Source organism: Equus caballus, chromosome 1, assembly GCF_041296265.1.
Source record: "Equus caballus isolate H_3958 breed thoroughbred chromosome 1, TB-T2T, whole genome shotgun sequence".
Lineage (NCBI taxonomy): Eukaryota > Metazoa > Chordata > Mammalia > Perissodactyla > Equidae > Equus > Equus caballus.
The window spans coordinates 153,303,135-153,330,462 of NC_091684.1; the positions used below are offsets into that span (position 1 = coordinate 153,303,135).

Consider the following 27,328-nt stretch of genomic DNA (forward strand, 5'->3'; position numbering starts at 1 on the left):
GATTTGCAGAGTGCAATCTGACCTTCATATAATTACCACACTAAATTAGTGCCATTAAGATACCCCTGGTGGTTTTTCTAAATAGCAGCATTTTACAGCAATGCCAAACAATTTGCTTTGATTAGGAAATCTGGTTCTTGTCGTAATAGAATAAACTTGCATTGTACTTTTAATGTAGTTCAGGTTCCAAATCTTGAACAAATATCAAAACACTCTTCTGAGTTTCTAATTTAGAAAACAAAAGCTCTGATTGCACTCCAGTGAAATCATCATTTATATGCAGAAAGAGCTAATCTCACATTTTTCTCCAGCTTTGATGATCATTTTTTCTTTCGGAGTTTGGAAAATAAATGTATCTTCTTGTAGAGAGTTTCTTAGAGGACAGATGAAGTTGGATGTGAGTATATGTTTCCCCCCGTGATCAGCTGTCTGTTAGCTCTTGGTGCTTAGAGCATTCTCCAGCTGGATTCCAGACGTAATGATGTGTTGCCTTCTACACCATGGAAAGTTACAGAGCTCAGTTGCAGGCCAAGCTTAGTTGAAAGTTTGTCCAGATGACACGAACTTCTCCCTTGCACAAATGAGCAGCAACTGAAAGTTATAAGCCTGTCAGTTAGGACGTGGAGCTGGTGGCCTCCAAGCCGAATTGCCCAGAGACCGCAATATGGAAAGGGTCCCTAATGAGCTGTGCTTTGACTTTCCTTCAGGCTCAAAGAAGCCAATGCGTGGTGGGTTAGCACACTCAGGTGATAGCACACATTGTTCCCTCTCTGTAAATCTGTTGAAAGAAAGAGCTAAGATAGATGCTGTTAAGAACACCTTCAGCTTCAAAGTCTGAGGTTTATGAAATTGTGAAATGTTATTTGTCATTTAAGAAGAATTGACCATGTTTCTCCTAGTATGGTCAGAAGCTTTCTTTTTTAAAAAAAAAACAAATCATGATTCCGATTTGCTCAAATTTTGATGCTTTGCAGCATGCAATTGGGTTCTTCTTTCTCAGAGTCTGAGTCTAGGTTTTCACTTGTTGATAATAAAGAAAAAAGAAAAGAGAGAAAAGGGGACCATTCTGGGCAAGACAGCCAGTTATATGCTTTCTCTTTCAGAAAGGGCAATTATATTTGAGAATGCTAGCTCACATCTTCCCCTAGGAATTACTGGCCTTGATATGAGAATTTCCTACAGCAGAGTCATGTTTTTATACCCATTCACCCATCCTTCCATTTATAACGTTATCGTTTATTAAGCAACCCAGTCATGGTGCTAGAGCCTGAGGATAAGGATGTGAACAGAACGCCGTCCTTGTTTTAAGGATTGCCATCTGGTGGGAGGGCTAATCTCACAGTGGTATGACAAATACTATAAAGAGGAACAAAGACAGTGCTTTGAGAGCATAGAGGCAAAGCGCACAGTTAGTTCCTCATGGGAGAGTCAGAGAAGACTTCCTGGAGGAAGTGATGTTTTCTGGTAGAGGAGACAGCAAGTACAAAGGCACAGAGGCAAGACAGAAACTTTCAAATTATGGAAACAGGCGATTTGGCACGACAGGAGTAAAGAGTAAACTGAAAGTTGGTGGTAGAAGACAGAACCCAGAAGAAATACAGGGGCCAGATTGTGATGGGCTGTGATCGTCTTGCTAAAGATTCATTCAGAGATACTGATGACTCAAAGTTTAGGTGGATTCCTGTTTCCTCTTAATGTATTTATTAAATCATGTACAGTGAGATGTTTTCCAGAAAAAAAAAAAAGGACAGTTAATTGCAAACGATTATGCTGTCTTTTTCAGTCATTTCTTGGCATCTTGTGTATTTGGAGAGGAGCGAGGGTGGAAATGGTTGGGGACCCCTGCCCGAGACACCAGTTACACGCCCCTCTTTTGCACGGGCCTCTCTGGATTTCAATCACTATGTTCTGCAAAGGCTAATCTCCAGATCATCTGCTTTTCATTTGCCTGCGAGTTAACAACACAACAACAAACACTAAATACACAAAACAACAATGCAAAGGACACGAAAATTCTATCACATCAGACAAACAAATCACCATCATTTGTGGTTCATTCTAAATGGGGTGAGGTGGTGGATAGGTTTCATCTTTTCTTTTGCTTATTTTAGTGGACTCTGGAACTTCTCTGGCGTTGTGCAGCATGATAACATGTCAAGGAGGACACACAAAAGGCACTGTGTTTTTTATTTTTATGGTAAAATTCCTTGGCACTTTGTAGGAGTTCAATACTCACTTCTTCAGTTAGTTGTTGTTGGTTGTATGACCCTGAATCAGCAATGACTTGTTGAAGTGAATTAAACTGTTTGGAAAAGAAATCAGTTGAGAAACAAGAAATCTGTTTTGCAAATGACATCTCTTATTTATTGTTTCCTGTTCTCTTCTGGATTTTTTTTTCTTTTTTAATAACGTAGGCCCATGCCCTAGAAAGTGACGTTAAGAATGATCTCCTGGAACTAGCCTGCATGTGTAAGACTGTGGTTTGCTGCCGTGTCACCCCGCTCCAGAAAGCCCAAGTAGTAGAGCTGGTGAAGAAGTACAGAAATGCTGTCACTTTGGCCATAGGCGATGGAGCCAATGATGTCAGCATGATCAAAAGTAAGAGGACACTCACTCAGTGGGGCATGCTGCACACCTGGAGTCCTCGGGGTCAGCATTTGGCAATACGTAATGGAGAATGCATTACAACTTAATTTTCCCAGTGGTTCTAAAATGAATACTTTCTGGGTCCAAAGCGCCCACCATTATTAGCATTCATAAAAAAATGATTTGTCTTTAATTAAATCATTTATGTACTTTTAGGCTAAAAAAGAATATTGGTCACCTTGTACTGTTTGGAGAAGTAGCTATGGTATAGAGAAATGAACACGGGACCCACAGTCCCAACGCTTGGGTTTAGTTCCAGCTCTGCCACTAACAAATTGTAACACCTTGTGCAAGTTGCTGAACTTTTCTGAGCTAATTTCCTCTTTTGTAAAACTAGGATAAATACCTGTCATGAGTGTTTCATGAGATAACATATGGGAAAAATTATAAATGCTATAGTTGCAAGGTTTCCGTAAAGAACATCATAAAAGAGAAATCGCAAGTGAGATGGTGTCTTTGTTTGGGAAATGAAAGTGTTTCTCTTGTCCTTTGTAGGTGCTCACATTGGCGTTGGCATCAGCGGCCAGGAAGGACTGCAGGCAGTCTTAGCCAGCGACTATTCATTTGCACAGTTTAGATACCTCCAAAGGCTTCTCCTTGTCCATGGAAGGTGGTCCTATTTCCGAATGTGCAAATTCTTATGCTATTTCTTCTATAAGAATTTTGCATTCACACTTGTGCATTTCTGGTTTGGCTTCTTCTGTGGTTTCTCAGCCCAGGTTGGTAAAAAAAAAAGCACTGTTATTTCTTTTATAAGATTCCCTGGATTGTAAATGACTGTTTTTCATGGCTCTTTACTAATAGAGAGCGTTTTGTATGCCTAATACAAGTGAAATTATAACAATTGTGTAATCGATAGTTGACTTGAGCTTTGAATCCAAGAAGAATATATATTTAGCAGGAATTTTATTTATTTTTTTCTTACTTATGTAGTAACCAATGAGTACTCCCTCCTGTGCATTTTAAAATTTTTATTGAAATGCTTTGGTATGATAACAGGTAAGCTTGGTTTTAACTCAGAAGTCTGAGAAACAATAACAAGAAGTGTTGAGGTATCTCTATTGCGAAGATTATCGCTCACCCGGTACCCTGACTGTAAATATTTCAAATCAGGGGGAAGTAATTGATACTCTGACAGCAAGGCTGTTTTGACAGTAATTCAGCTAAAAATTGATCTATAGATTATGTCGGTAGCAAAGAAGAAAAATTAGGAAATTCATAAATTAGGATTCTATTTTTATATCTACTCATATCCATTTTAAAGGATAATTACTTAACCCTGTATCTTGGATGTCAGGAAAGTTTTGACCTTGGATAGCAATTGTGAAATGTAAGACCTGCAGCATTTCAATATATTCATGAATAAAAAAATGGCATTAATATTTTAAACAACAAAAGAAAAGGATTGTCCTTGAAAATGAAATGGTAACCATAACTCTCAGAGATGTCTTTAATTGCTCTTCCTTCCTCTTGGGTTTAATCACTGATATCCACGATAGGCATGAAGCTAATTTTTTTAATCATTTCATTCTAGGAAAAGTGAGTATGAATTAAATCTTGGCCTTTTATGTTTTTTTAATGGTCCAAGGGAGATTAGTAAATCTTTTTTGTAATCAAAATAGGTTTTGTACATTTTCCCCTTTTTCTGAGAAGTTGAGATTACTTAAAGTGAGGCACACCTGTACCCATTCCTAATTTTCTCTTTTAAGGGTAACATTCCTAGAACGCAAAGTAGACTGTTGATATTTTTGTTGACATTTTTGGTAACCTCTAGAGAGTTGAAGTAAAGTAGAGTCTTGACTTTAGCTTCACAGAAATAAAAGTTTTCTTAGTGCTACTCCAGAGAAGGCATTGGGTGGGGATATTTACCTGCTCACAATTCTGCCTTTGTCCAACAAAGACAAGTGTGGCAGAGTGGCCTGTGCCTTCCTAGGCTGGTGACTTTCCCTCCACGTAAAAACTGTTAAGTTGAAACTAATGTTCAATGACTTCTAACCTCAACATTTAGGTGATTTTCCGCTCTGCTTTCGGGATCTGATAAAATTTGTCAGAGTCAGATGCTAAGCAACTAGATTTTTAATCCTCTCACCAGTAATTACATTTTAAAAGAGAAAAAGCAAGGGAGAATAATGATTCCTCCAACAACAAGAGTAGCTGATGGTTAAACCCAACTGTAAGACACATCACCTGTCTATGATTAGATTTCTTAAATATTTGATTTAATTGAGCATGTTTCTTTTCTGTGTTCCTTTCTTCATTTTTTTTTCTTACTTTTTACGCTGAAAACTCTGGTTAATTGTACAATCTTCATTGGACTCTGTGATCAGTTCTTGTGGACCCCCTGTGTTCTTTCCTATGCTGGTGAGTTGGGCTGGATCAGTGGTTCTCAAGCTTTAACAGACGTGGGAATCACCTGGAAGGCTTTTAAAGCACAGCTCCCTGGGCCCCACCTGAGTTTCTGATTCAGTAGGTCTGAGTTAGAGCCCAACAATTTGCATTTCTAAAAGTTCCCTGGAAATGCTGATGCTGCCACTGGGCCACAGGTATGCTTTCTTGAACCCAGAGCCCAGAGTGAAATCCAATCTGCTTTTTCTTTTGTCCATGCTGGACTCTATTCATCTTCTCCGAGGCAGAGGGGTCAATTAAGTAAACAGCTTATCCCCCAGATCGAATTTTTCTAGATGGCTTAGAATCTCTTTACCAGTCTTGCCAAAGCCATTGCCCCTGAGGCTTATACATGCACTAAGACAAGGTCAGGAGAAGAAGGGGTGTCTGTCTCAGGGCAGAGGATTGCTCTTCCCAATTTATCCAGTCCATTATGATTTTTATCTAGCTTAACCATGAGCTCCTTGAGGAGAGAAAGCACATCTGAATCATCTACACAGCCTGCGATCTTGAATCATGCCTGCCATATAGAAGGCATCTAGTCATTTCATGTTGTTGGGTGTTTCTAGAGCCCTTTCTTGTGCTTGAGCAGATGCAGCAAGGACAGTCATTCCAACATGCTTCCTGTCACTTCTGCAGGATGCCTCTTACTCTACCTGCACTGAGGGCCATCTCTGCAGATTCCACATCTGGTCTGTGTAAATGTGTGCAGCCTGACTAGCACTGTGTGAAAGGGGCTCAGTGTCTTAAGATCTCAGTCTGATTATGGCATTGATTCCAGAATGTAGAATGATATTTTTTTCAGTTGTGTTAATATTAATATGATATGATAGTTAATTGGGCCACACGTAATATATTTCTTAATTATTTCTATATTACTTCATTCTAGGAAAGACATAGAGAGGATTTCCCAGGTTTATTTTGCTTTTCCTGTGTCTTGGCTGATTTAAATAGGGCAGAACACATCTTTTTTAGGCAGGAGAACCACCTTGGGCTACTGAGTAGAAGTCCCAGACTGCTATCTATTTCTTCCTAATTTTTACAATGATTTGATTAAATTTGGACTTGGGATATACCTATTGGACAGGATCCCTTGGTCTCACTATTTAAGGCTTTCCTTCATTCAGTGAATACTTACTAAGCCCCTGGTATATGTCAGACTGTGGTGCCTGCTGGAGATTATATCCCAGCTATGGGAAGGGATGTCTAAGAGGTGCATTCTTGGTGGACATGGCAAAGTCTGATCTCACACATATTTTAATAGCTAAGCACATTATGGAGAATTTAAGGTTCTGTTTCTAGGCTTGTCAGAGAAGTAGACAGTCTTATCAGGGGAGTGGCAAGCAGTAATTTGTTATCGTTTTTTGGGGAGGAAGAGGCAACGGGTCAATTACAGTACCCGTGTAATGGCATCAGTGCTGTGGTGTCATCATCTAGGTGGAATCATGATGCTGTTCACACCAACAAGTAAAGGGAAAAACAAATTGCAATTATAGCTAACACTTAAATAGCACTGACTTTCTTCCAGATATTGTCTAAATATTTTGCCTGTATTAGCTCAATACTTACAATAACCATATGAAATAGGTTTTATAATCACGGTCTGTATCAGCTTTTAAAAAATTTTTAAATTGTGGTAAAAAGTACATAACATAGGGGCTGGCCCCGTGGCCGAGTGGTTAAGTTCGCGCGCTCCACTGTAGGCGGCCCAGTGTTTCGTTGGTTCGAATCCTGGGTGCGGACATGGCACTGCTCATTAAACTACGCTGAGGCAGCGTCCCACATGCCACAACTAGAAGGACACACAACAAAGAATATACAACTATGTACTGGGGGGCTTTGGGGAGAAAAAGGAAAAAATAAAATCTTTAAAAAAAAAAAGTACATAACATAAAATTTACTGTCTTAACCACTTTTTTTTTCAAGGAAGATTAGCCAATCCTCCTCTTTTTGCTGAGGAAGACTGGCCCTGGGCTAACATCCGTGCCCATCTTCCTCTACTTTATGTGTGGGACGCCTACCACATCATGGCATGCCAAGTGGTACCATGTCCACACCTGGGATCTGAACTGGGGAACCCCGGGCTGCTGAAGCGGAACGTGTGCACTTAACCGATGCGCCACCGGGCCGGCCCCTGTCTTAAGCATTTTTAAGTTACAATTCACTAATGTTAAGTACATTCACATTGTTGTGCAACAAATCTCTAGAACTTTTTCTTCTTGTAAAACCAAAACTTTATACCTATTGAAAAACAATTCTCCAATTCACCCTCCCGCTAGCCATTGGAAACCACCATTCTACTTTCTGTTTCTATGAATTTGACTGGATAATTTCAATTGACCTATGTTCTAGTTTACTGATTCTTTCTTCTGTTTGATTGAATCTGTTGTTGATGCTCTCTATTGAATTCTTCAGTTCAGTCTTTGTATTCTTCAGCTGCAAGATTTCAGTTTGTTTTGAGGATTTCTTTTTCTTTGTTGAACTTCTGATTTTGTTCATACATTGTTTGCCTAATTTCATTTAGTTGTCTGTGTGTTTTGTAGTTCACTAAACTTCTTTAAGAGGATTATTTTGAATTCTTTGTCAGGCAGTTCACAGAACTCCATTTCTTTAGAGTCGGTTATTGGAGCTTTATTAGTTTCCTTTGGTAGTGTCGTTTTATCTGATTCTTTATGATCTTTGAGTTGGTAGCTGCACTTTTGAGTAAGCAGTCTCCATTTCCAGACTTTACAGGTTTGCTTTGTCAGGGAAAGACAGCTCAGGTCAGCTTGGGGTATTGGCTGGGTCAGCTGGCACCATCTGTGGGCAGGTGGGGCTTGCTATCAGGGCCTCTGGTTAGACAAGGCCACGACCTGTGCTCTGAGGTCAGGGCACCTGCCACTGGCTGGGCTCTATGAGTAGTCAGGGCTATGAGCTGGGTTCTGTAATTTCTCCTGGTTGTATGGGGTCTCAGGTTGTACTTCCTGACCAGATGGGGCTACTGGCTGGACTCTGTGTTTGTTGCAGTTGGATGGGGCCTCCAGCTGTGCTCTGTGATCAGGTGAGGCCACAAGGTGTGCCCCAAAGTTGGGCAGGGTCCCTGTCTGGGCACCCTCATCAGGTGGGACCACAGGCTATGCTTGTGATTGGGTGGGATCACTGGCTGGGCTCCTTGGCTGGGTGGGGCTGCAGGCTATGTTCAGCAATTAGTCAGTTCTGTAGGCTGGGCTCTACTACAGGGTGGGGCTATAGGCTAGGTTCCTTGGCTGGGTGGTACCATAGGCTGAGCTTTGAGGCTGCCCTGGGTCACTGTTCAGGCTTCCTGGTTAGGTAGGGCCAGACGCTGTACTTAACAGTTAGGCAGGGCTGATGGTTTGGGTCCCTGCATAAGTGAGGCTGTAGGCTAGGTTCCTTGGCTGCTTGGGTTCTCTGGCCAGCTTCCTGGTTGGGCAGGACTAGAGGCTATACTCAGCAGTTTTGATGGGGCTGTGAATTTTTTTTCCTACACAGGCAGGATCATAGAGTGGGCTCCATGGCAAGTACAACTCTTTGGCTGGGTATCCAAATCAGGCAGAACTGCCAACCAAGCTCCCTGGCCAGATGGGGCCACTGGCTCAGTTCTGCAGATGGGCAGAACTCTTGGCTGGGATCTCTGCTCCAGTACTGCTGCAAGTAGGAATGAGGCCCACCAAGATCTCTGTGCTGTAATCCCCACCCCCTCCTCTGTCTCTCTCTGATCCCCAGTGGTCAAGACTCGCAGATTCCCCCAGTGAGCCTTGTGAGGCAAGACCCCGTGGGCTTCCCAGGAGGTGTCCTGCAATGCTGGGAGAGCTGGATGTCCACCTTGGGCTCTATTTTTCCCACTGGAGAAACCATAGGCCCAGAAGGGCCCTCTTGGTGCAGCACGTGTTGGCCTGGGGGAGGGGCGATGTGCTCAGAGTCTAGCTGCTCCTCTTTCCCTTCTAATGTGGTCCTTCTTGGTCTCTGTGGTCCAGTGGGATAAGCTTCAGCCTTATCCACCAGTTCTGAGATTTTCACAATGATGTCTCGTCTGTGGATAGCTGCTAGTAGTTTTCTGGTGAAGGGACCTGAAGTTGGGAATGACCTATGTTGCCATCTTGAACACTCCTGAAGTTGATTTTTCCCGAGAGTATTTACGTGGCTTCTGCCAGCTCCCTGGGGACACTGCCTACTTCAGATCTTTTTCTCTGTTCCAGGATTTTGTGAACTTGGATTGCACACTCTGGTGAATATCATTTATGGTTCAAATTTTCAGGAGAAACTTTTTTTTGTTTCTCCTTTTTACTGGTCCCTAGGTTGACCCAGGCAAGTTTCCTCGCACTCCCTTTCTGCACAGAGATTTGTTTCTCCTTTACTCTTACACTAAGGATTCAGCCCTTTGCTGCCTTAGCTTTACAAGAATGTTAGATTCCCCATTTGGTCTAACCTTGCCATCAATAATGATTCTCTTACAATAAATAGTGTCTTAGAGTCAATAAGATTTAGTATTATTACCCACACTCATTTGGCACAGAACCCTGGTTTTTTCCTGAGCAACATGCTCAGAACATGTAGAACATGTGCCATTCAAAATTCACTTTGAGAAATTCTGGAGTAGATGTCTCTATGGTGACAGTGTTAAAACATGCCATTACTGTGTCATTTATTTTAGTTCCAATGTTTTGGAGGTAGTAAGATGTACGAAGGATAAAGGATGCTAAGAATACTATCTCCATAGGAACAGGCTACTTATGTTTCTTCTTTTCAAAAACTTCCATTTTCTTAATTAACTCTAGTCCAGGGGACAAAATAGCCCTGTTTTGTATGCTAAAGTGTGTGTATGGGGTACATTTAAGCTTCTGCAAAGTCTTTTCCACTATCCTCAGAGCTTTTTCCTGATTATAAATATAATTATGTGAATATGTATTAACTTTTATGTATCTGAGACTGTGCTCTTTGTATCTTTCTTATTTTAAAACAAATCACATTTTAAGAAACTTCTCTCATTTTACATTCTTCAAAAATGTTCATTTTATTAATGGCATTCTGAAATATGAATTTATTATAAATTGCCTAACTATTCTGATTTTATGAGCATTTCAACTGTTGTCATTTTAAATTGAGTAATTCCTTCCTTGCCCATAGCCATGAGTCACATGTTGTCAAAGTGCTAGGAGGAATACTCGTTGACCATCTTGGGAAGAGAAAACAAAATGATGGCTAGGACAAATCCTCACCCACTTGGAATTCATTTTCTCATCAGTAGATAATGTATAAATAAGTCCAATAGAAGTATAATTGAAGTTAATATGAAAGGATGGGGAAAGGAGAAATGTGTGAGGATCTTGCACGACTTCAGGGGCTCCATTAATCTCAACTGAATATATGAATATTTTCACAATTAAGTGGAGGTCTGCAGGCCTGAAAGTCTAGCTACCCGCAGGGGCTGAGGGGCAGGTGTGTGTGAAGCTGTGAGACCACAAGCCAAGTAAAAGGAGGAAGACCTTTCCAGCACCCCTGAGCCCTTTCCAAGTGACCTGCACTTAGCTGAATTTGAAATCTCTCTTTAATTTCTGAAATTCCATTTAAAACCAACTCATTGAGAAACTCCTTCAAAAACTGCATGGCACTGAAGGGAGATCTGACTTAATGCTATTGTCTATGCAAGAAGTTTCTTCTAGGACAGCTCTTAGGCCCCGATCAAGATGGAGACTCTGGTATTTCCCTGCCCTGCCCATGTATGAGTGGGCTGGTGTGTCAGTGATACTGAGAACTGACCGTGAGGGTAACTCGGATCAATGGAATTGGGGCTGACTTGTCTCTTTTCCATTCTCTGTTTTTCACTAGAAGGTCCTGATTAGCAACAGCTTTAACTGAAAAATGTTTGGCTTTTTTTCTTAGCCCTGTTTTTCTAAGGGCAATACACTGTAAATGAGGCAAGTGAAAAAAGAAAACAACATATTTGGGAGAGATGCTAGTCTACAGAGAATGAGAGTTTTTGAATAGGGGACATTTTTGCAGTCATGTTTTTTTCTTCCCATTGAAATCGTTAGCTGGTTTTGGCCTCCAACGCCACATGTTGAGTGACAAGGCTTTCCTAGCCCCTAACACCCATTAGATAGCCACTTGCTTCCAGTCTGCTAAGGGAAGTCAGCTGTCGAGGTCTTCCTTCCCCCTGCCATCCTTCTCCTAAATTGCTTCAATGGGATTGAAAGCTTCATGGTGAAGTGGAGCCAGTAGTAATAAAAACTGTAGGGCTGTGGGGGCTGGTCTTGTGGCATAGTGGTTAAGTTTGGTGCGTTCCCCTTCGGCAGCCTGGGTTCACGGGTTCGGATCCCGAGGGCAGACCTACACCACTCGTCAGCCACGCTGTGGCAGCAAGCCACATATAAAGTAGAGGAAGACTGGCACAGATGTTAGCTCAGGGCTGATCTTCCTCAGCAAAAAATGAGGAAGATTGACAACAAATGTTACTTCGGGGCTAATCTTCTTCAGCAAAACAAACAAACAAGCAAAAAACCCCACAAAAAACAAAACCAAGACTGTAGGGCTGGGCAGATTCAGTAACATCAGGTGTGTGTTTAGAGGCCCTTCTTTGACAGGCCTGATCTTCAGTCACTTCTCTGTCCGATTGCCTCCAGGAACATCAGAATGAATGAGAGGACACAGTTCCTGCCCTCAGGAAACTTACAGTCTGGGAACGATTTTATTTTCATGAGTGTGAAACTGATGTTGAATAACTCCATAGTCACCTTTCTCTTATTTTTCCTCCAAGAGTTTTTTTGAATTAATTTTGTCATGGACAAGCCATGTCTTGGGGCCAACCCTGTCCAATCTCAGCTTGATTCATAAGCGCCAAAATATTTCTTCCCTGCACCTCTCAACAGATTACTGTGAAGTAATCCACTCTGTAGCCGAAAACATCTGACCAAATGTAAACAGACTGTGCTTTCTTTGACACAATGTTGACTTTTAAAAACACCAGTTTAATTACTTAACGAAGTGACGTGTTATTTTTTCACTACCTTGGCCTGTCTTTCAGGGCCTGGTAAGTTTTACCCAGACTCTTATTCTCTGATGAGAGCGCCAGTGGATTCCAGCCAGTGCCCCATCCGGTGGGTGGGCTGGGGCAGATGTGCAAGCTGATCCAGCTGTGGCATGCAATGCTCCAAGGGGCTGGTGGGTGGGACCGTCACTCCTGCGGGATGGTGGCACTTGGGCCATCTCAGGTGGATGATGATGGGGTGCAGGCTAAGTTGTGCTCGGTTTATGGGCTTTCCCCTGGTTAACTTCGGTACCCTGCCTCTGTTGTGCTTCCTTTGGGACACATGGGGAAAGAATCCCCCTGGGAGGGACCAGACTCCTTTTGCTTGCTTCGCTGGATGGACTTTCCAGGGAGAAAGAGTTGGGACACAGAACAAAAAGTATGTTTTGTTGAAGTCTAGACTCTCTGCTCTGGCAGGGAAGGTCAGAGATACTGAGTCCAGCCCCTCATTGTACAGAGGAATGAAAGAGAGGAGGAACCTGAGTCCCCTAAGAACTGAGGGTCAGTGGGAGGCAAGGCTGGGACTGGAACCCACGTCTCCTGACTCTCCCTTCAGTGCTTTATCTACTCTGCTTGACAAGTGGCCACTCGATTGTCAAGACTTGGAAAAGAGAATGGCTATCTCTTCTTTAAAAAAACTGTCCTCCCCGATGCCAATCAGGGAAATATTTCCTTTATTTGGAATCTAAAGGAGACCATGCAGAAACACTCAGTACAATATGACTATGGGGAGAAAATGAACCCTCTTGTTGAGAGAGAGTTCATGTTTTGGGGTATCTCCCACAGCTTAAGCCCTTAGAAAAGCCAGGCCTCCACCTAGGCAAACTGCCTCCTGGAATCATCTGGAAGCTTGAGGCTGCCTTCTGCCAGCAAACACTCCAACCAAACTGCCAGTGAGAGGCAATTTAAATATAATCTGTCTTGAGGAGATTTCCAACCAGATTTCTGGACCAGAGGGGTTTGAATAAAGGTCAGCTAAGTCTCTAAACTGAATCATGGATCCTTTTTAAGAACATGTCTTATCCCAATCCATTATCAAATCTGCGTGATTTTCACGGAGCCCACTCTGGGTTTGAGTGCACTACTTATACATGTAACTTGGTTTAAAAGCACCCCATGTCCTCAGGATTTTTAATAAGGATGAACTGTCCCCCACCAGGTATAGAGCCAAAAAAAAAAAAAAAGAACCAAAAACCCAAACCAATGTTGGTTGAGGCCCTATTTAGGAAATTCACGTTTGAAACTATGCAACTACTGGCACCGTGTACTTGTGCGATGATATTATCTGATGACAATTTATCATTGTCAGTGGGATACAAAGCTGTGTATGTTTTGTCTTTTTTAAATTCTGCTGTGATATGGAAGCAATTATCTTGTCAAGGCCAGAAAAACTTTAGTTCTGTCAAACAATGTAAGAAAACCCACAATGAAAAGTTTGGAAAGTGACGTGAAAGAGTGCAACTACTCTCCAGGCTTAGATGACTTCATGGGTTTGGGTACCTATGAGCCTGTCTCAGCCTGGCATGGCAGTTCCTGTCCCACTGGCCTTCCAGATGTGCGTTGTGGAAAACCCAGGGAGGGGCGGGGCCTCCGGCTGTGGCCGTCCCTCCTGGATCCTGCTAGTGGGTTTCTGTTAATTACACAAATCAGTAACAGATGTGCTGAGGCTGTAGCCCTCATATTTATCCCACAGTGAGTTTTCTTTAAATGACAAATGTTCTTTAAGGCCAAAACAAGAAAAAAATATCATTATATAGTTTTCCTCTGCATCACACAACAAAAGCTGGATACATGGTTCCGAAGAGGTGGTTGATCCTGTTATTTGAACAAGGCGCTCAGCCAATGATCTCGGAGTGGGAAGCCCTTTGTAACTGTTTCAGAGCCTTATTAAGATTTAAATGTGGTATTCTATAAATCATAGATTTTGTGTTCCCCAAGCTGTTTGACTGTAATTTGTAGCTGGATTATTTTTGCTCTAAATAAAATGGTTGATAAGGTTGATAAATTGCTCCCTCAAAGAAGGGAGCAAGGAGGAGCTTTCCTTAAACAGGAAAACAGTGAAGCTGGAAAAACGGAGAACTCTCCTTTCCCTTTTTTTCTGATCTGTGAAGAGACACAGGGCTCCAGATACGCTAATGGCATCTCACAGGAGCATGGCTTTTCTCTCTTATTCAGAATATGGGAGATGGGGAACAGGAAATTTGGAAAGTAGAGGTGGAGTGGCTGCCCCTAGGTGTACAGGGGACCTAGGACAAATACTTTTTTGCGGGACTCCTGTTTATATAAACAATTTGAGTTATCCAAAATCAGTTTCATCACCATTTGACAGGTCTAGTCTTGGGCCAGAATGTTTCCCAAACTAGAGGCTCCAGAGGAATTACCTTCCCCCCCCCCCCCCCCCACCGCCAACTCTGCCCATCTCTTTGGGGCATCTGGTCAACCGATGTGTATGTGGGGTGGGGGTGGATAGTGGAGGTGGTAGAGGGCTTGAGCATACCTGGAAGGGAAGAAACTCAGATGGCATCCATGTGGGTCATGATCTGGGCTGGTGTGCCCCTCTGAGCTGGTCCTAGTCACCAGAGGGAGCCTTAAATATTTTCCGAGAGTATCTAGGGACCTTAAGGAGAAGTGGAGCATTCATTAGGATAACTATTTGAGTAGCTGGAGATCTCTTGCAAGGGCAGGAAGAAGCCTGTTGTAGAAGAAATACCACTGGTGACTAATTTTTGTCACAACTGTAAAGTTTAAACTGTCCTCCACTGAATGCAGCAGATACAAGAACCCAGCTGCCCCCTCTTGTGTCAAATAGTAAGTGATGAAGTGTAAAACAGTGACAGTCACTAACTCGTTGTTGTTTTGCAAAATACAGTTTTCTGAAGTTTATGGTCTAAACTGTACTAAGCCAATGCACATCACTGAAAAAAGGTGTTTTTTAAGGTGAATGACTCAGGTTAACACATCTTGGTGGAGCCCAAGGCAAAACTAAACAGTGATTGATGTAATTAAGTATTCATGAGGAAAATGCATAATTATATCAAGGTATTCAGTTTCCTTTAAATGTTGTTCTAATTTTCTATTGATTTCATTAATATAGTAGTTTATTATAGAAATGTCTATGGTTATGTGGAGCAATAAAGAATTGTATTTTCATAAAAAAGTATAATTAGTAGAAAAATGTACCTTTTTATTTACCCATTAAACAAATCACTTGAAGCTCGGATCCTTGCTTGCCCCTCCCTCCCTCCCTCCCTCCCTCTGTCTTTCCCTTCCTTCCTTCCATAAACAGGTGCTCACTTATTGAGCAGTATCTGTTTGTCAGGTGCTGCTGCTGGCCTGGCGTTTGCTCATTTCATTGAATACTCACAGCTTCCCTCACATCTCCATTTTGTAGCCAAGGAAACTAAGACTCAGAGAGATTGCGTATCTTCCTCAAGAACATGCAGTTCTGTCTTCTAACTCCAACGCCCTTATGCTTAAGACATTAATTTCCTTTTGTTGAGTACTTGCCATGTGCCAGGCACGGAGTCAGGTTCCTGGGCCCCACAGATGAAGAAGTCATATAACCCGCTCCCAGGGAGCTCATGGTCTAGGGGGGTGGGGCTGGGAACCGGCACATCCATCATTCTAAGTTGACAGTTATGAAGAAGTGAGGTTGGAGTGTCACGGGACTACCAAGAAGTGGCCTGGAATTGGACATGTTTATTTAATGACACATTTTAATGAAAAAAAAAAAAGACTGTTTTCCAAAACAAAAACAAATTAGTGACTGTCACTGTTTTACACTTAATCACTTACTATTTGGCACAATAGGAGGCAGCTGGGTTCTTGTATCTGCTTCTGTGTTCAGTCGACTGTGATTATAAGTCATACACACTCATGTGAGAATAAGAGTGAAAAGGGCAAATACATAACTTCTTAGTATTATTGTGAAATAGTTTTGACATTGTGGATCCCCTAAAAGGTCCCTAGACCATACTTTGAAAATCTTTGTGTTCAAAATACAACATCAGGCCATCTCCTAAGCTTGATCTGATGCTTCTCCATCTGTAAATTGGAGCCTGCTAATGGTATCTACCTCATCAAGTTGTCATGAGGATTTAATGAGTCTATACGTGTAAAGCTCTTAAAATAGTGCCTGGTACATAGTAGGTACTCAGTAAATATGAGCTAGTTTTCTTATTTGTTTTGTTGTTGTGATTCTGAATGGCAGTAAAAATTCTTCCAAGAAATTGCGAAAACTCCTTTAAACTTCATTCTCACTGATTTTTACCCCAGTCCTTTCTTGCTCCAGTTGTGAAATGAGGCGTCTAATCTGAGTGCCAGCTTATAAATGCTGCTGTCAAATGACTGTAGGTTTTAATGCTAGCCACTTTGTGATTATGATGATACTTCATGCCAGACCATCAGCTACTCACAGTTCAGCATGTCATAATTTCCCAGATTCTTTCTTTTTTCCTAATATCTGAAATCATCTCTTCTCAGCAAGTGGATGTTGGGTAGTGGACGAGGTGGAGGAAGAAGTAATTTGACAGCACCAGGTTCTGCCTGTGCTGCAAGGCTTCAATAGAACTGCTTTCCCTTCTTCCATTTTCCGTACTGCAATCATGAAATGAACTGATGTATTTTAGGAATGAAAGTCAGACGCCATCATCACATCATTGAGGATTGGTGTCAGCCACTGCTTTTTTGGGGGGGAGGGGTGCGCATAGGAGTGAGTGAAATTCTCAATCTTGACTTGACTGTGGAATCACCTGGGAAATTTTTAAAACTCCCCAGCCTGGATCATCCTAACCCCAAAGATACTAATTGACCTGGAGAGTGACATGGGCATCAGGACTTTTTAAATCCTCCCAGTGTCCAAGGTCTCACCAGGCTGTGACTGAAAACCAAGGTCACGTGTTTCCTTTTTTCATTGTAAAATAAAACTTAGCTACAAAAAGTACATAATATGTAAATGTCATCTTAAATTGTTGTAAAGGGAAACCCATGTAACCATGATCCAGCGCAAGAGACGTAACGTCGCCAAGCCCCAGCTGCCCTTGTCTTTTCTCAGTCACCCCCTTTCCCCTATTCTCTAGAAGTGACTATTACCCAGGCACTTTGTAATCACTTTGTTGCTCTGTTTTATAATTTTACCATGAGTATGAATCCCTAAACAACACAGAATAGGTCGGCACGTTTGTGAACTTTGTTGAAATGGAATCATACTTTTTTGTCTGACTTCTTTTGCTCAACGTGATATGTATTTTTTGATTCATTTGTGTTTTTGGAGACAGCTATAGTTCCTGTCTTTTCATTATGCTATAGTTTCCTATTTTGTCAGTATACTGCAATGTCTTTCTCCATTCCACTCCTGATGAATATTTGGGTTGTTTCTGGTTTGGGACTGTTACAACTAGTGCTGCTGGGAGTATTTTCCTGTCTCCTGGTGCGTGAAGGCAGACATCTAGGAGGAGAGTTGTTGGACTCATTTGCTCATCAGAAGGAAGAGAGAGGGGCTGAGCTGCAGTTTTGGTGGGCTCTTGTGATGGCCAGGAGTTGGCATCCGGGAGCCTGTTAACACTCCCGCTGTGGGCTGAGACCTTGGAGGGTTGCACTGCTCTGAGCCGTGTGCCCTGGGGGTGTTGATCTACTGGAGGCAACTGAGAGGCTCAAGATCATCTGCTTTTGGTTGCTTCCTAGGACTGGAAGGACAAGGTTCAGTGCCCATCAAGGGTAGAGATCCTGATGAAACACTTCCCACTCTAGGCTGGGACCCAAGGACAGCCTCCTGGCAATAGGGGACAGGGTGCATTATGGCAGGATGGCTCCTGGCCCAGAAGAACATCAGGCCTTCACTCCAACCTCAGCAGCTGGTAGAAGAAAAGAAATATAGTCTCTGGAGAAAGATAATAACATCTTAGGCCTTGAAGTAGTTCTTTAGTTCTAATCCTCTCCTTGGCCTTGACAGATAAATTCCCTACTATCTTTGGTTCATTGATGCTTTCCTGAAGATGCCTTTGTTTTTTTTTTTTTGGTCTCAGCTTTTTTCATTATCTTCAGCGGGCAGTTTGGTATGAATCAGTTGTTATGGCACATGCTTCCATCTTGTATGAGTGCCATAAATCTTGGCTTATTTCAGATGCCTCTGCTAAAATACCCTGGGGGTTTCCAGGGAATGCTGATGGGCTTTTCCAGTCTATTCTCATGGTTGCCTAACACCCCAGGCTACTGCCCTGCCCTGCTGCAGGTTCTCTCCTGCAACATTGAGTCTAAGATCCTTCAGGTAACTGTTGCTATCTCGTACTACTTTGTTCCGAGCATGGACGTAGGCTGTGGTATGCTAGAGCTGGCCCATATTGGTTCATAAGAGCTGTTGTTAAGTTGTCAGGAATTATATGAGCCAGTGGTTAAACACAGCCATTATTAAAAATTAAGTGATATAAACTTACAATTTAAATAAATTATATTAAAAACAAAATTCGTAAATATTCAAAACTCACTTCCTTATTATTATATGATGTTTTACTATTTATGCTCTTGAGGTTATTTGTGTCTATTGGATCTGTAGGGTAGAAATGCTATATAATGGCATGCTATGGCACATCTCTTCCCAACTCTGCTTTTAGTGATATCACTGCTTGGACAGCCATGGCGGAAATATTTATGCCATGGAAGTTGGCAAATGCTATAAACCAGGGCTTTTTTTTTTTTTTTTTTTTTAAGAGCTAGTGGTTAAACACTTAGCATATCACTGGACATAGGCCCCCTTTTCAAATCCTTACAGCAGAGTTCAAACAGACTCAAAGTATAGAGTTTAACAAGACAATAATACAAAGGAGTTATCATTTGGAGAACTTAAAAACTGGATATTAGAAGTGGTTATTCTGGTCACAAGCCTACACTTTTGATGATAGTCCTTAATGTTGCTGCTTAGCCTAAATACTGTCTTGGCTATTTATTAGTGGTGGAATTCAACTTTCCTGCCTAGCTTTGGCCTACCCTCAAAGAGAATGATGTTGCACAGGTCTTTGCTATGTGGATTCCAGGCCGCAACCATCTGAGTGAGATACACAGAGAGTAAAACAATTTCCTTCCTTCCCCTGTCTACCCACTCCTCCTTTTCCCTTTTCTGTTCTCACTCTTTTGCCCTAAGATTGAACTCCTCCCAAGATGGTTGACGGCGGGAATGTCCGTCCTCCTTACTTCTTACCATGAGGCTAACCTGGCTCAGAATGCAATACTCAGTGTATTTCACAGTGTCTGGTTTATTCAGTGTTGAATAAAGCCACCCGTGGAGCTTCAACAGAGCAGTCCAGGTTGAGATTTGGCCTCTGAAGACTGGCCTCCACTTCCCCTTTCCTTGAGCAAGTAGACACCCATTCTAAGAGTAAACAATAATGCTTAGATATAGTGTAGTCCAAATCCAGATTTAGCAATAAAGACACCAACATATTTTCTCTTCAATATAATCTACCTGCACAGGACACAATTTAAAGGATTGCCTTATTTATTTAAATACCTATGTAGAACCTACTTTTATCTCCTCTGTCTGGAACATTTGTATTTAAGATTCCTCATTGCTCTCAGAACTTCCCTAAGAAGAAAATGTGCTTCAGAATATATTCAAAACCCATCACTTCTCCTTGCTGGTCACCTGATCCAGCCAACTCCACCCTCCAGTGGACCACTGCAGTAGCCTCCTAAGTGGTTTCCCAGCTTCCACCATTGCCCCTCTTCAGTCTGTTCTCAGCACAGCATCCAGAGTAATCTTGTTAGACTACAAGTCGAATCAGATTGTTTCTTTGCTCAAAATCCTCTCACGTCTTCTCATTTCACTTAGAGAATAAACCATGTTTACCTGCGTAGGATCCTCCTCCTTACTGCTTTGACATCCATTGTTCTCCCTGTGACTCACTTTGCTCTTGCCAAATGGGCTGTCTTGCTGTCCTTTGAACATACCGGATGCTTTCTTGCCTTAGGGATTTTTCCTGGGATCTACTTGCAGTAGGGAATGCTCCTATCCTAGAAAGCTATTTCAATCCCTTATTTCCTTCAGATCTTTTCTCAAATGTCACTTTTTTTTTTTTTTTTGCTGAGGAAGATTTTCTCTGAGCTGACATCCATGCCAATCTTCCTCTATTTTTTAAGATGTGGGCTGCCAGCACAGCATGGCTGCTAGCAGAGTGGTGTAGGTCTGTGCCCTGGAACTGAACCCGGGCCACTGAAGTGGAGCATGCCAAACTTAACCACTAGGCCACCGGGACTGACTCATCAAATGTCACTTCTTAGTGACAGCGCCAATCATCTTCTTTCAATTACAACCCTCCCATATTTTCTATTCCTCTTTCCTCCCTAATACTTATCTTCTCACTTACTCACCACCCCCATATATACATACATATATATATATATATATATATATATGTGATCTTGTTTATTGTCTGTTTCCTGCCACCATTAGAAAAATTTTTATCTGATTATATCATGTTGAATTACCATTGCCTAGAACCTAGTATCTGGCACATAGTGCTTTCTTGATAAATACTTATTGAATGAATGAATGAATGGTGGATAGAGTGGCAGAACAGACATCAGTTAGGTGCTGGAGACCTAGGTTTTAATTTTTGCCTTCGCCTATAATAAGCTCTGTAACGCTTATTACGTTCTGTTCCTACATCTCTGTGTACTTATCAACAAAATGGGGATATAATGACTGTTTCACATGCCTCATTGACTTTTAGTGAGGCTCATGCAAGGAAGTGCCCTACATAGGTGTGGGGGGATATTTGTACTGTTTTACTCATTTATACCCAGTATAGTGAGCAGCTAGCTCCATCCACCTTGCCTTAAACCACTCCCAAGCAAAGCTCTCCATGTGAACACAGGGTAGGGCTGGTGGGTTCATTTTTGCATCTCCCTCTGAGCATTTTAGTGGGTCCTTTACTTACCGCTTAGATCAGATAATTGGACTTATTAGAAGCCATTGAAGACCTGAAGAGTGACATAACCTACCACAAGGGTCCGGAACCTTTTGTGTGTCCAGCATTGTGTTAGCTATTCTACATATGATCTCCTTTCATCCCCACTCAACTCTTTAAGGAGAATATGGTTTCATTTTAGAGATGAAGACATTGAGATTTAGAGGCATCTAGTACCCCTCTAAGGCACCAGAGCTGATAAGAGACAGCCCAGGGGAGAATGCCTGTCTCTCTGACTCTAACACCAAGCTCCCATACACCTCAGGAAATGGAGGTTTTTAATCCAAGAGCCGAAAAGTGAGTATGCTCACTCCTGTGGGTGGTGTTTCTCATGGGTGTTTCTTTCTTTTCAGACCGTTTATGACCAGTGGTTCATTACCCTCTTTAACATTGTCTACACATCACTGCCTGTTTTAGCCATGGGGATTTTTGACCAGGTATGTGATTTTCTGTCTTTATAACTTAATTTGCTCTATTGATGCCTTTTAGTTGCTTCTAGCTCCTATGTAGAAGACGCAGCCGTGGAAAGAGTCCTAGGAGTGCGGTTGTTTCAATAGGCGTTACGTGGCTCAGCAACCCTTCCAGATCCCCCACCTCCCCAAAAGGCTTCTCTGATCACTGTGGCTGCTCTCCTCTCAAAGATTCCCACCCCACATTGTTGCTCTAAAGGCTCTGGGATGTCCTATAGGAAGTCGTCTCTCTCTTTCATTTCATCTTAGCCCAGCGTTTCCCAAACTCCTATGAGCGTTTTACTTATTTATTTTTCATACAGAACCTATTAATATACCTCAGAACTAGCGCCTTGTGGGTCACACCCCAGGAAATAGTGTATTACTCTGAGAGTTCAGGGAACCACACTCTGATAGATGGAAAATCATGGGCCTAGATTGGAGCGCAGAGAGCTGGCATCTGCGATGAGCCTCTGTTGGCCAGCACAGCCCAGCACAGGAGCAACAGGCCTGAGGAGCACCCTGCCAACACAGGAGGAAGACACGAAGCCCCTCGGCCGTAGAGAGGAGGGGCACAGTCTTCCTTTGTCTAGCTCAACGTGCTTGAGGGGAGAGAGGGAGGGAATCAATTATTAAAATGGTAGATCCTTGGCACACTCAGACCTTGGAAAGCACTTCCTGGAAGAGGGGGAAAGTCTGGCTGCCTATGGGGAAGTGGAAGGCTAGCCAGAGGAGTTTCCATGGCACAATTAGAGTGTATTGTTTAAAAAAATTTTTTTGAAGTATTTTTAAGGAGACCAGATTTTCTCCAGGCTCTTGTTAGATCTGTTGGCTAGGCCTCATTTTCTGGCCCAAAGCCGTCTATTGCAAAATATAAATCTTAACATTATGAGCTCACTCCAGTCTCCTATTCTATCACTTTGTAGTCCCTTGTAAGCCTAACTTCTCATACGTAAAAGGGCCAGCTTGTGAAGGGCTTATTTTGTGGAATTCTACAAAAAATAATGAATTACCAAAGGCCTGAGATGTAAAGGATGGAGCACATTCATTTCCAAGTGCCCATGCTTTCAAGGGTTTCTTTCCTTGGTGCTTTATAGCTGCCCAGAATGTGGAATGAAATAATAAAAATAAAGCAGTTTCTGGGAAAAGATGGTTATTGTGCAATTTGAAAATAAAATATAATAAGGCCCCTTATTGCCATCAAGTTGAGTGTCTGCCCCTCTCCTTTCCCACTTTGTCAACTTTGGCCCTTAAACTGATCGCGGGATCACAGAAGGCAATGCTGCAAGGCTTGGTGATCATTTATGGATCCACTCATTTTATAAGGAGGAAACCAATGCTCAGAGGTTCATGAAGCCATATGGCCAATAAGTGACAGAAGTCAGCTGAGCACCAGGCACGTAACTCTGAGGTTGCTGTGCTGTTCCTATTGTTATTATTACCATCATCACTATTTTACCTGTTATTATTTATAGAAGCATCTACTATTTATTACCTACAGTGTGGCAAGAACTCTGCTGAATACATACCTATTTACTCATGACAGTGGTCCTGTGAACGAGGTGCTGTTGTGTGCATTTCTGGAGATGAGGAAACTGAGGCTCAGACAGGTTAAGGAACAGGTCTAGGATTACACACCTGCTAAGCAGCAGAGCAGGCTTTGAACTCAGGATTGTCTGGTTTCAAGCCTGTGTGTGGAGCCCCACCAGTCACTGAGCAGAAGCTCCCAACAACATCCTCAAACAGAACTTCCTAAGAGAATATGTCAGTGTTCTTCATGGGACCCTGTTTGGCAAGATCCAGCAAGTGGGAAGGGGAACTTCGTCTGCCCCCAGCGTTCACTCCTGTGTTGCTCCTTCTTCCATTGCTTCTCCTCCACCCGTGGTCCTCTGATGTCCCCAGTGGTCAGTCTTTGCCATCCTTTTTGGTTTTGGCATTTGGCTTCAGTGCTCACAATGTCATCATCAGCATTACTTTGGATCTGGTTGGAAACGCAGAGCCTCAGGCCCCACCACAGACCTACTGAATCATAATCTGCTCCCCAGGTGATCTGTGTGCATAGTAAGTTTGAGATGCACTGCTTTAGTTTCTCCCGGGACGCTGTTGGGCCCAAACATGATGCCTTCTCCTTCTGCTTCAACTTTTTGTCCTGAACTCTTGGAAGAAGCTGCTGTTGGAATCCTCGCTGGGTAGAACACTCAGCTCTTCAAGCTCAGCTCCCTTCCCACCTGGGATCCCACATGGAATTTCCCCCTTTCCCTGTTCCCCTCACCCAAGTGCTCCCCGACTCCCACCCCCCAAAGTTGGGAACGCCTATGGCCAATTCCAACTCTGCAGCTCTCTGTTGCCATCTCCTGATCACTACCACTCACTGCTTTGGCAATTAGCCCCTGGGGGCCCATAGGCTGTATATAATGTACTAGAACTCTGGGAGCATGAGTGCAGCTGCAGGAGCGTATAGGAAGGAAACTTCAGCTTGAAGCCAAATATATGGGTGCAAGTCACGTTCTGGTTCTGCTAGAACTGCTGTGTGACCTCTCATAAATCTCAGAGACTCAAGTTCCTCCTCTACAAAATAGGGATCATTTTATTATCTTTTCGGTTATGGTGAGAATGAAAATAAGGCAAGAAGTAGTGCATATTAGGTCATGCTTAGCCATGCACTGGCTATTTCCAGAGACGGGGAATTCTCTCTCTCTGACTTCTCCTCAAGCCTCCTCCACTGAAGTACTATTCTGTTGACAGGATGTGAATGACCAGAACAGCATGGACTATCCCCAGCTCTACCAACCTGGACAGCAGAATCTACTTTTTAACAAGCGTAAATTTTTAATCTGCATGGCGCACGGAATCTACACCTCATTAGCCCTTTTCTTCATCCCCTACGGGGCCTTTTACAACGCAGCTGGAGAAGATGGGCAGCACCTTGCAGACTACCAGTCTTTTGCAGTTACCATGGCCACATCCTTGGTCATTGTGGTCAGTGTACAGGTAACCCTGCTGGTAAAAATATCTTAATTTGATAGCTTTACAACTTTTAAAATTTCGTTTTATTGTTGACTGATTTTGTCTACTTGTTGGGGGAAAAATAATAATTCTAAAAGAGTACTGGGGTTTTCTTTTTAACTACACATTTTGAGATGAAAACAGGAAGCCTTAATATGTATTACCAGACGTAGGGGATTAGCATTGGGTGTCTATAACATTCATGTTAGTAGAAACCTGACAAGGAATCACTTCTTGGGGTTGAGCATTGTATATAAAGAGAACTGATTATATGCTACGTCCTTCTTGCATTTGAAGGAGAAAAGTTTTCCAACAATAACACAATGAGAAATTTTCCCGTGATTTCTATAAGACTTAATAGCTTTCAGGTTTTAAAGTAAGATCTAAAGTTTATTGGGTAATACATTTCTGTGGAATTATTCAAGAGGTTCAATGTCATCTGTGGCATATACGAATCTCAAATTCAGAGAAGCTCTTCTGGTGGGGGAGATTTCTGATGATCATTGGTCTTTATTGGACAGCTTGAGTTTGTTTGTATTTCCTTTTCAGTGTAAATGGTGGACAGTGTTGTTAGATATGAGGTAGAATTCACAAAAGCTTTCTGATGCTTTAAAGTCTGTACCTGTGTGTGGATACAGCAAGCAATGTGAACTCGGTTTTTTGTTTTGTTTTGTTTTGTTTTGTTTTTTAAAGGGCAAGTATCATTTAAGGGCTTAATTTTATTTTCCTTCCCCAAAACCCCAGTACGTGGTTGTATATCCTAGTTATAAGTCATTCTAGTTCTTCTATGTGACCCACCACCACAGAATGGCTACTGACAGACAAGTGTTACGGTTCCATGAGTGGGAAGTGAAGCCAGGCCACCAAAGCAGTGAGTGCCAAACTTTAACCACTAGGCCATTACGGCTGGCTCAAGGGTTTAATTTTTATAGAGTTTGAATTGCCTTTGGTCAGTCCTTTTTCTATCCTATAAACAATCCCTTTTATAAACCTTAGCTGCTCATATCCACCAGAGGATCTCATTAAACCCCAGACTTTCTCTTCACGACTCAATAAATATTTATTAGATTGAATGAGTCAAATGTAAGCGTATTGCTTTTAAAGGACGTTTCTGCCATTCCTTCATCCATCTAAGTGAGTATCATTCAGTTTACACCAAAGTCATCTCACACGTGACATCTTGGGAGTTCAAAAATTCAGGATCAGGGGGCTGGCCCAGTGGCGCAGCAGTTAAGTTCCCATGTTCCGCTTCTCGGCGGCCTGGGGTTTGCTGGTTTGGATCTCGGGTGTGGACACGGCACCACTTGGCAAAGCCATGCTGTGGCAGGTGTCCCACGTATAAAGTAGAGGAAGACGGGCACGGATGTTAGCTCAGGGCCAGTCTTCCTCAGCAAAAAGAGGAGGATTGGCAGCAGACGTTAGCTCAGGGCTAATCTTCCTCAAAAAAAAAAAAAAAAAATTCAGGATCAGCAAGTAGCATCCAAAAGCAGAACCAGATTTCTCCACTCAAAAAGGAGTTCTGTTTGTCTGTTTCACAACTAAATAAAGCCTCCTGAAGCTCTGTGACCCCTCCGTGCCTAGTTGCCCTATATTCAGTTCTGTAGCAAAGGAGGAAGTACGTAGTGGAGTGACTTGGAAGCCTCTGACATAGCTAAGGCATTCATCATGAGATTCTATTACCTGGATAAGGTGTGTGTCACCTCACAAGAAGCTATTGATGCATCTTTTCTTATAGCTGTTGCCACGATATTGGGCACTCCAATCTCTGTTTTGTTTTCTTGTCTTTTCGATCACTGAGTGCAGTCTGTGTATACTCTTATGGTTCCAGCCCAGAAAATTAGGTGATCTACTCCTTGTCGTGAGGGCGTGTTTCCAGTTCTCTGGATTCTCCTTCTGGTGGGGAGGGCAGTTGTTGGATGTACAGGGACATGGCTTTAGTGGTAACAGCTTATTCACCTCCAGATCAAGCCTGTTACTTGGTGCTCCAAGAGATAATTTGAAAGGTAGTAACTGAATTAAAAGGCCAATATCTGAGAGAAAAAGCAAATGGAAAATATACTTCAAACTGTCCTTAACATTATCTGCTATATCAGTGAGGGTAAAAAATTACCTGGAAAATTCTTTGTAGATGTGACAGGCATTATATGTTTTTAGTGAAACTAATTTTCATAATTAACCCTACAATTTTTGGTTAGCTTTATCTTTTTAATTAAAAAAAAAAACCCTGTTGATATTCCTATATCTCTTTTTCTCTTTTTCCCTTTGCTTGTCCATAATTGATTTTCTTATATTCTATCACAGCAGCCAGTGCTGTGTTTTTATATTAACTTTAGATTTAGAATTTCAACTTGAGGAATATATAGATTCTCGTCAATTTAGTCTAACACTTATTTTTATTTCTAGGAAGCCCTGAAAATATTTGCTTTACCATAGAATTCTCAGACTTGAGTGTGCAAATGCTTTTAACCATGAAGGCTCAGCGATGTTGGCTTCAATCAGAAACTGCTGTCCTTAATACATAGAATAAGTTTCAGGAATTTTGTGAATCAGCTCACTTTGACAGGGGCATTCATATCCTTTTCTCATTGTCTATGCTTGACGTCGTTGTGGCAATAACTCCCATGAAAGTTCCATGATCTATAATTACAGTTAGAAATCTTATTTACGTGTCCTGATGCTATAGGCCAATCTTCAGCAGTCTCATTTTTTAAAAAAAATCAGGTTTTTTTTTTTTTTAGTAATTTGAATTATAAAATACTCCTTTTGACATTTCAAACAATATAGGAGTGTTTAGAATAAAATGAACTATCTTTCTTTCCTTCCCCATGCTCCCTTGGTTAACTACCATTATGATTACC

General features: G+C 42.1%; 1 protein-coding gene across 12 annotated transcripts in view; it reads left to right on the top strand.

Moving 5' to 3' along the window:
* Positions 1-27,328, top strand: part of ATP8B4 (ATPase phospholipid transporting 8B4 (putative)) — a 216,286-nt gene that overhangs the window by 177,953 nt on the left and 11,005 nt on the right. For all 12 annotated transcript variants that reach the window (XR_002799642.2, XM_023617657.2, XM_005603053.4 and 9 more), the window contains 4 exons: positions 2,415-2,598; positions 3,142-3,365; positions 21,369-21,452; positions 24,210-24,455. Coding sequence is in view for 11 of the 12 variants with exons in the window: in XM_023617657.2 (XP_023473425.1) it covers positions 2,415-2,598; positions 3,142-3,365; positions 21,369-21,452; positions 24,210-24,455 (738 nt within the window). In the remaining variant the exon portion in view is untranslated. The remainder of the gene's footprint in view (positions 1-2,414; positions 2,599-3,141; positions 3,366-21,368; positions 21,453-24,209; positions 24,456-27,328) is intronic.